This window comes from Montipora capricornis, chromosome 14 (assembly GCF_036669925.1).
Source record: "Montipora capricornis isolate CH-2021 chromosome 14, ASM3666992v2, whole genome shotgun sequence".
NCBI lineage: Eukaryota > Metazoa > Cnidaria > Anthozoa > Scleractinia > Acroporidae > Montipora > Montipora capricornis.
In genome coordinates this window covers 22,225,997-22,235,996 of record NC_090896.1, presented here as the reverse complement: position 1 = coordinate 22,235,996, position 10,000 = coordinate 22,225,997, and the positions used below count along the sequence as shown (strand labels likewise).

The following is a 10,000-nucleotide window of genomic DNA, read 5'->3' as shown; positions in this document are numbered from 1 at the left end:
CGTAGTAGTGGCAATATTACTTTTAAATTTACTTTCAGAAAGGAAATCCCGAACGTTCCCTGAATATAACATTGGAAATAGTGAAAATGGGTAAGAATTGAAGGTCAATTAAGCTATATTAGGTTGCAAATGTCTAAATCAGGATGGGTGTCTCTTTTCTCGGATAAACTGCAGTATTAACGATAATAAAGTAAAAACACGCAACTTCCTTGATGCATTCGATCTTATAGTTGGAAAACAAACGCGAAGCAAGCGCCCCCTTTAATTTCTTTTGCCCAAGCTAGAAAACGCTCCCTTTCATCTCAAGGCTTTAATTACACGGTTCCAATGCCTTATTGTCCTTATTGCTGCTTTTATAGAAACACACTGGTATTTTATTTGCTGACTTATGACTTTGAGCCGAATTAAAAACACTGAGTTTAAAATAATTACAAAGTGTAGTGCGCATTTAAAAGAAAAGGAAAAAAAAAGAAAAAAAAAAACAGACACGAAAGAGCTCGAAAAAAATCAAACATCGGAAATCATTATTAATTTTACATGGAACCACGAATTGAAACTCTCAGATACATACATGGATTTATATAGGCATATACTTAAGGGTGTGGCTCTCCTGAGATCCAATTAACGCTAGATGGATCATGCCAGTATCAAGAGAGGCAATACACATTTTATTTGTAATTGATCTTAACACGCCACTTTATTGATCGAAGCCGATGTCAGTAAGCATTCTTCTGAAGGTGATTTGAACAAGGACTGGGACAGGTCAGAGGCCGTTATCTTTGCTTCAATTATCCAGCCTTGAAGTGCGAGGATCACTTCTCAATTTCCATTATATTACATCTTATGCTGATGAGAATTTTACAATTCTATCAAGAGATGCGGCCCAGTGGTTAGGGCGCTCAGTGGCCTTGAGAGTTGGACATCCCGAGATCATGACCCTTCCTAAAAACCATGCAGTCCTTAGTTTTGATCCTTGTAGTCCCTGGTTCCAATCTCCTGGCTGCACTTTTAAATGGACAACTGGTTTGCCTCCGGCGCCAGTTGGGATTCTTAACAGTTGTTGTTCTATGCAAAGCGTCTAATTAAGCATGTATGTAAATGAAAATAATCAATTTTGATCCAATATGAACACGATGTGTCCTGTTGAGGCCATGCAAGCATTTGCTATCTATTTTCAACAATAAGGTGATTGTTAGGGTAAGCTTTATTTGTGAGTTAAGATAAGGTAAAGGGTAAAGGTAAAGGTACACGTTATTTAACGTCGGAAGTTCCTTTACTCTCTAGAGAGTACTCTCCCAGGAAGCCGACGGTGCGCTCATTTTACCCCCCTCTTTCCATCAGTGCTCCGTTTTAAGGGTATTTAAAGCTATACTTAGGCTACACTGAAAGGAAAGAAGTCGAAACAAGGATGTGAGATCCGGGGATCGAACTCAGGACCTTATGCACCAAGGCCGCGCACTAACCGACTGTGCCACCCTTGCTCCTTCTAAAACCAGCTGTTAAACTCCACTTAATCATTTTAAGGAGCAGATTATAGGGGGCTCTTTGTGTCGTTAAACTGTGTGTATTCCTATAAATGAGTCATGTTGAAGTTGGGCAGAAAAGTAAGAGAAATGTTCGTGACGTTCATTAAAATCGGCGTCAGTGCATTTCTGGTCGTATCTGGGATTTTTTTCCTCTGTTGAGTTTACATCAGGTACCATATAGTGATGGGTTAAGCTTTTTGCAGATATTTTATGACTATTCACGCAGATCTAGTCTAGATCTGGATGCATGATTTTTATTTATATATACAGATGGCTGGCTTGAATGCTCATTTTTTATTTCTGTTTTAGCCCCTCATAGCAAAAAAGCCAAAGACAATGTTATGCACTACAAAAGAACCATTGAACAAGGCACAGGTGAAACCTATGAACAAATAAATGCAAAGCAAGAAGCCATTAACACGGCTGAATTCACAAGGGGGGAGTATGCAAGGCTATGCAGAGGCGATACAAGCCAGGTACTGTAGCTGCCAATTTAGTTGAGACACTTATATAGACCGCAGTTATCACGAGAAAATTCATCATTACCTTACGTTTTCCTCCTGCATTTCCCCCTCCCCCCTACTCCATTCATTGTTGCTAACGGAAGACGTAAGTCTTATAGAAAAAAAAAACCAACATTGTTAGGGGTGAGGGGTTAGATGGAAAGATTAAGAGTGGGGAATTTGTCCATCATTCCTCGAAAGGGGAATTTTCTCAACCCTTTTGTCGCTTATTGTGTTCTTCATATTACAGAAATGATACAAGAAGTTTTACCGCATGATCTTGCATCTTGTAAATGATGGGACCACATAAAATCTTCGTTTTCAATAATGACGGTACGGCAACCATGTTGGTGGCCCAAAACTGAATCCATTGGGAATCGAATCTAAAAAGGAGTTCGTGAACCAAAGAATACAACTGGGGCTGGATTTCACTGCTTTAAAAGCCTAATTTTGAATTTGGGGGACGGCACTGAAATTTCATCCTTGCCTTTTTTTATCTGATAAAATGCTAAGCAATATACAGTCCTGAAATGGCTAAAAACCTGATGCACACACAAATTTGTTCTTCTTGAATCAGAGCACTCCTCAGGGAAACCTAATTTGCTGGTACCAGGGACGAAAAAATCCTATGCTCTTGCTCAGACCAATCAAAGTCGAGATGGTCTGGCGGAAGCCACGGCTATTTGTTTTCAGAGATTTTGTCAGTTCTCGGGAGGCTGAACAGATCAAGGCTGTTGCAACACCAAAGGTATGTTGTATACTTAACAATTACTCACCGAAGTGGAGGAAAATATCCACAACACTGAAGAGAATAATTGTTTCAGTATATACCACACATGCTGAAAAATCAGCCGATTTTATCGATAAACTTTGCTCCCTGGTTAACCCAAGCAAAACGGGAAGCCTTTTTTTTTTCTCTTTTTGCTTGGGGATGAATAGTACTTGCAATTCACCTCCGAGCTCAGCAGCTAATCACAACCCGAGGAAAGCACTATTCACTTGTGTGGTATATGGTCTTACAAATCAGGCCGGAGTCCGCGACTTGACGATCACAACCCACATAATTTTATCTGTCTTATAGATTTATATAGAACGGCTCCCCTCGCTATCTATTATCCGTAATATTACATGAGAGTTGGAGATTTCCACAGTTTAATGATATGAACGTTTCATATTTTTCCGTAACACTTACTGCCAATATTGCCAGTCACTTCAGTTGCAAAAGATACGATTACGTCTTAGGTGCAAACGTTTGAGTTTACGCAGAAAAGCAGAATAGGAATCAAAGATAACTCTGCTCAAAAGACCAAGTGAAGTTGACGTTGAATTTGTACTAGTTCTCTGCCCTTATAGCCATAGGCTCTTGCATAAACTGAATGTATATCACGGTTATCCGTAAACATGCACTTTTATAAGAGTTCTATTCGCCGCATTGGTTATCCTTCTGATCTTCTTTTCATCCTCTGTAATATTTGGATGCATTGGAGGCTAGATTAGGTTTCTTTTCGTGAGATCTGATGTTGTCATGTTGTTGTCAGTGTCAGAAACACGATTTGGTTGGAATCCGCCACCTCGACCTCTTTTCCTTCCCATAGCTAGGCGAGGTCACCAAGCCACCAACGGCGGGTTACAGTAGAAATGGTTCATAGGCATTGCGAAAAATATATCAATGTGGTATACTGCTGGAATAAGAAAACAATGGCTAAATGGCTGAAGTCAAAATTTGGAGCATGCAACTTAACACTCCCAGCGTTAATAATGTTCTTTGCCTTCTTTGTTGCCCTGACAGCTGAAAAGAGCAACTGTATTCAACAAACAAACTGGTGAACTTGAAAATGCAGATTACAGAGTAAGCAAAAGGTAGTCATTGCACGAGTATCCACCCATTCAACTAAATGACTCATTTACTGTGACATCAGGCTGTTGATTTTATCTAGAGACCTACATCACACGTTTTTGGTAAATGGCACACTTAACGCGTGGTAGCTACATTTATCAAGAAAATGCTAAAGATAGGCTAAAATAATTAGGGGTATAACGAGATAATTTTCCAGAAGAAACTCCGGTCTTACTTCGATCTCCCTGGCTTTGCAAATGAACGTGTCTTAATTGGCTGGTTGCAGAATGATGATTTCACAAGAAACAATAATATATACAAACACAATATATTGCAAACTAGATAGGATTAAATTTAAAAGAATTTGATCTCATATCCCCCGTGTGCGGTAGCAAAAATGACAGTGGCTTTTTAGTTTTATTAGTTGATCACATTCAGAGTGCTCCATAAAGACTGAAAGAGTGCTCAAGGGGCATAAATAATGTCCCTTGAAATCTTGTTCCTTACAGGTTGTGCGGTAAACTTTGTGGAGACATGGTACATGAAAAATTCGTTAAACAAAAGTGAACAAAGTTTCTGTTGGAACCTGTGAGCACATACGCTTAACATAACATAACATAACATAGCACGACCCCACAAGCTTGTTTATGTTATGTTACTATGACTGAGGAAAATTGCAAAGTTGTAATAATTTCTGCCTTTGATTCTGCTCATGTGAAGTACGACGTCTGCGTCAAAGCCGCTCCACAGCCGTAATCATTCCCGGCTAAGCCAGGCACGGGACAAATTCCTTAGCCGAATTAGACCGGTCGTTCTTCATTGATTCAGTCGCCGTACTTCGCATGAACTTAATTCAATGAATTCGATTCGGCTCATGTGAAGTACAGCGTCTGAACCAAGCCTTAGAGACTGAATTGCTAAGTCCGCATCTCAACGAGATCGGATCGAAACCATCCGCACTGCCAGCAGCTATACGGTCTATGAATATTATTCCAGATCCCAGCTAATTGCACTAGTCTGAGCCAGAATACTTAGCCGGGAATCGTTTTTTGATAAGGAAGGAAACCCGTAGCATGGTACTTGGAGATAAACCGGCCCTTGGGTCACGTTGACATCCACTGAAACTCACTTCAAATACGGCACAATCGCAGAGGTGATGGTCCATAACATGCAGTATGCCGTTGACCTAAAACGTGGGTCTAACTCTCTTTAGCTAAAAGCTCCGGCATCAGATACTACGACCCGCTTTTGCAGAAAAGCTGTTTTTAACAGGTTTTCCAGAGCAAAAAAACCAATATGCCTGCTTAGTTTCATTTTTGGATACTCTTTCTATTTAAAGATACCGAAGGTCAGTTAAAGCACCTGAAATACGTCCGAAAAGTTTGAATATTTCAAAGCTATGAACAAACGCACGCAGCTTGTCCACTAGGAAGGAGGGGAAGACTAGTACTTGAAGCTGAGGTTGTTGATGTGACCCGGCAGAGTTTAACTCAATTTTATTGGTACTGCAGTGCTTGGCTTGAGAATACGGACGATGAACTCATCGCAAAAGTGAACCGTCGTATTGGAGCCGTGACGGGCCTGGATATGAGCACCGCAGAGCCTTTGCAGGTACATTCAGTGCTACAGCTCATTTCCATATATGTAAGCTGTTGTGTGTTGTATTCCGGTCATAACCAACCTTTCAAAAGTTTAGTGTTCACATTTCGTTGACTAATGGATTATTAATTCAATAATTCGAGATATTTCAGCAGATTCAACAAAAAGCTAAAGATCTTGGTACATCGTCATTCAAATTTATCAGCATATTTAGCTAAGCTATTTTTCTGTTATCGGTATGAATCACCACGATTTATGGCTTAACCTATTGAATCTTGGCTGGACATAGCCAAGCAGGCAAAAAAACCCAACCCGTCTTCCCTTCGTGTTTCTATTCTTGTTCACAAACAGATTGCCAATTATGGGATGGCAGGACAATATGAATATCACCTGGATTTTGGAGTAAGTAAATAAGTAAATTTGTTACTGACGAATTAATAGCCTGCGTGGTTTGCGAGACATTTTATCACGGGATTATTTAAACACGCCCTCCGTTGTGGTGAAAGACCTCTAGTCAGCATGCCACTCGCGGCCAAAATACAACGGAGTTACCAGCGACTTAAAAAAAAAGCAGCGATAAAATATCCCGCCAATTACGCAGGCTAACGAATTCAAGTTTCCGTTCTTGATTTCGACGAAAGCAACTTCTTTTTAAATCAATGAGTTTTATCAGGAATGCAAATAAAGCCGCTCAGTTTTGATTTACAATATCGTCGCCTCCAAATGATCAAATATTTTATTTAAATAAAACCGGTACAACTCGTGCAGAATCAATGCTTACAACTCTCTTGTTAGCACCCGGCTTGCATTAGCTGGACGGGAGGCCAAGAAAGTAATCCTTTTAAAGGAGGTTGATCCATTGATTCAGTACTAACCTGTGTAGCTGGCAGTATTGTTGGCGCGAGAGGCAAATAAATGAGTGGCGAAGCTCAGAGAATGGAGAGCGGCGCTGTATTTTACAGCGCCTCTCCACATTCTCCGCGCGGCGTCGCTGCTTGTTTATTTGCCTCTCCAACAATACCGTCAGCTACGGAGGCTAATTCAGTACTTAAGGTTTAAATCTTGTTTGCCTACTACTTGTCGTGAAAAGTCCTAATCTACTAATTAAATTTTCAATATTTCCAGGATCCTGGCTCACCGTTGGATATATCGCCCAACGGAAACCGCATTGCCACAGTTCTTATTTATGTAAGACCATTCATCGGATTCCCATTATCTCTAATTATTCTGTACAGAAAAAAGTGCTTGTATTACAAAAAAATAAAACTTCATTTGATGCCGTTCTCTTTATAGCTTCTTTATAGCTTCGCAATTCAATTAGAAATCTTGGGAAAGAAAGCGAACATGTATCTTCAGATTGGACTTAGGAAGGTGTGATCACGAGATATGATGCTATGTCATGTCATTTATCTCATCTTTCGCTAAAAGGAGGAACTTGGGAGAGAGTACGCGCGCAAGAGAGATAGCTTCTTGGGAGGCTTTCCAATAGCATCGGTTTTGATATCTCTTTCTTTTTTTGGGCCCCTTCGGAAGTGAAATACTGAAAGTGGTGCTTTGTCTTTGTTTGTTAGTTAAATGATGTCAGCAGAGGAGGTTACACAGTATTTACGCGAGTGAAAACATTTGTTAGCCCCACAATGGTAAGTAACAATGGCTGTAGAAACGTTTTTTCTTCATTTCGTTTAACTGGGCTTGGATCGCGGACCAGTCCTGCGACATTGACCCTACATATGATTCTGCCAAAAAATTCACGTAACGGGATAAAAATGCTGAACCAGAGTCCAATAGGACGTAGGACAGTTTGATTAAGTGTCCTATACTTTAGCACTGATATCCAGGAATTAATGATGGATTAATGAAGGTAGAAATGCACGCAGCAAGGCTCGGAGGTTCTGTTTGATAACTTTAATTTTGCGAAACCTTTACGATTTTGAGCAACTTCATAGCATCTTTTTCGGATCCCCCATCGTGAAAAGCTGTTTATCTTTTTATCATATATATGTTTTTGCAATTAATTTAAAGCACTTGCCACCATTTGGTGGTTCAAAAGCAAGGAAGAAATAAGTGATTAAAAACCGTTATGACGACGAACAAAATTTAAATTTTGACAGCAACCTTTCAAATTTTCAGCAACTTTTGAACAACTCTTGAGGATATATAATTTTTGCAAATTTAAATTTCCAACAATTTTTGAACAGAATCTGGCTAATCCTACACTCAGCAACAAGTTTTTCATTTCAGTTTCATGGTTTTCACGGTTACGTTGTTCCGATTTCTTCACTGAAATAACAACTCATGTCCGCAAACGCGAGTTGCTACAAGTTTTGCGAATGTTCCTTTTTCTGTCATGTCATTTTTGAAACAGTTTATAAGCTATTGTAGGGTCACTTTCATATCCACATACTTGTAGGGTGATGCTGTGTTCTGGTACAACTTAAAGCGTTCGGGAAAGGGAGACTATGAAACGGAGCATGCTGCTTGCCCAATCCTTTGCGGAAATAAATGGGGTGAGTCAGTTGATTGCAATTGGTGTCTGATATAACTTAAGCTGCAGTAAGCGACCCGCACTCAACTAGCGTCGACCTGCAAACGCTCAAAAAGATATAATGGCAAACTAGAGAATTCAGTGAAGTACGGGCAGGATGCGGTTATTCCTCTTATGATCGCTTCGTTTATGAAGGGGCCCATGGCCCCAAGGCGTACAACTCCCATATTCACTTAAAGTTATCATTTTCGTAGATCGTCCTTATGTAAAACAGCTTTCCCGCTAAGTGTTGTTCACTTATCCAATCAACATTTTCTTCTAGTGCTGAGCACATAGGTAATCACTCTCGACTTCTTAGTTTGCATTCCAAATCTGCCATTTCCCCATGAACTCCTACGGCCATCGTCAACCTCGTTCCCAGGGTCTCTCTTCTTCACTTCCTCTCTCCCGCTCCAGGCTTTAGGGGAATGGAAGAAGAGAGACCCTGAAAACGAGGTATTGGGCTCTCTCCTTTGTTGTGAATAGCAGAGCAGCTCTTCATCGCTTTCTGTGAAGTGTTCTTATTTATTTTAAGCCAATGACATAATCTGATGACTTTGGATACTTTCCTTTTTCTCTTTCAGTTGCCAATAAATGGTTACACATCCGTGGACAGGAATTCCGTCGCAAATGCAGCCGTAATTCTGATCTCTGAAAACTATAAGGAAATGCAAATTTTGAATTTTGTTTGTCTAGTTCATTTTTCTAATGACATTGCAAATTTTTAAGAAATAAGGGAATCTCAATCAAGTTCAACAATGGAAAGAAGAGAGTCATTACAACGCTAAAGGTTTTCAGGACATTAAATACGAAACTAAGAGTGTGAATAAATTAAAAGAGAACACTGACCGAGTTGAAAACTTCATGTAACTCGAGAATACATATGTCGATAAGAGATTGTACATTAAAGAGGAGTCGTCGACATGCTTGCCGTGTGCCTTCCTAAGCTCGATATATATGTACTATATTATGCAAATCAGAGTAGAAATATAAGGATTTGTATGCAGAAAAAGCTTTTTCTCAAAATTCGAAGATATATTTTACGATTTAAAGTAAAGAAAATAGCTTATCTTGCTTCAGTCGCGTGTTTTCTTTTTGTCTGGTACAGTTTCTGGGTCGATTAAGAACGATTTAGATGGTTTTTGGTTCCTCTTTTTTTCCCTCTAAATTCTTTCGCAAGGTTGGGCTCCGAGACGAAGCCGCTGAACAGGCATCATCGAAGGAAAAGGGCCATAAATTTGCTCCCAAGTCTTCGATCGCCTCGAAATTCCATGTAGATCACAGACGATACCTCCGCTATCCATTCGTTTTCTTCATTCGAGCCGCTTGTACATTGAGAAGAAATTAAGAGCCGCCAAACACTGGAAAAAATAGCTTCGAACGCCATCGAATTCGGCTTTATTCATGCACCACCCGCGTTGCCCAAATCGTTTGAAGAACCCTCAGCGACCCGCGATTGGTCGATGGACACAATGGTGACCGATTTTAGTCCTTCAACGGTTTAGGCATAATCAAGTGAACTGTATGATCCTCGCAGTTATGAACGCAATTTTTGCATTTGCGTAAGAGGCCTGAAAAATTCAGGACTTCAACGGGGTTTGAACTAGTGACCTCGCGATACTGGTGCGACGCTCTAACCAACTGAGCTTCATAGCTCAGTTGGTTAGAGCATCGCACCGGAATCGGTAACAACTGAGCTTCATAGCTCAGTTGGTTAGAGCGTCGCACTGGTATCGCGAGGTCACGGGTTCAAACCCCGTTGAAGTCCTGAATTTTTCAGGCTTCTTTACGCAATTGCAAAAATTGCGTTCATAACTGCGAGGATCATAGCTTCACTTGATTTCATATCCGCAGTTCATATATTTGATCCATTTCATGTATCACTTCATCGTTTGGGCATAGTTGGTAGCTAACTATGGTTTGCGTAACGCGGGTTTCGAATAAAGCCGAATTCGATTACTTTCGATGCAAATGTTTGCAGAGTTTGGCGACCCCTTTATTCCTTCTCAGT

The 10,000-nt window shown here is 40.3% G+C and overlaps 1 protein-coding gene across 1 annotated transcript in view; it reads left to right on the top strand.

Annotated features, from left to right (window-relative positions):
- LOC138032137 (prolyl 4-hydroxylase subunit alpha-1-like) overlaps positions 1–8,916 on the top strand; it is a 15,247-nt gene extending 6,331 nt beyond the window's left edge. The window contains exons 4-13 of the mRNA XM_068879730.1: positions 39–90; positions 1,836–2,002; positions 2,607–2,777; positions 3,819–3,889; positions 5,378–5,477; positions 5,817–5,867; positions 6,591–6,653; positions 7,037–7,105; positions 7,876–7,972; positions 8,574–8,916. Of these exons, the coding sequence (XP_068735831.1) occupies positions 39–90; positions 1,836–2,002; positions 2,607–2,777; positions 3,819–3,889; positions 5,378–5,477; positions 5,817–5,867; positions 6,591–6,653; positions 7,037–7,105; positions 7,876–7,972; positions 8,574–8,644 (912 nt within the window). The 3' untranslated portion in view covers positions 8,645–8,916. The remainder of the gene's footprint in view (positions 1–38; positions 91–1,835; positions 2,003–2,606; positions 2,778–3,818; positions 3,890–5,377; positions 5,478–5,816; positions 5,868–6,590; positions 6,654–7,036; positions 7,106–7,875; positions 7,973–8,573) is intronic.
- The last annotated feature ends 1,084 nt before the right edge of the window (positions 8,917–10,000 follow it).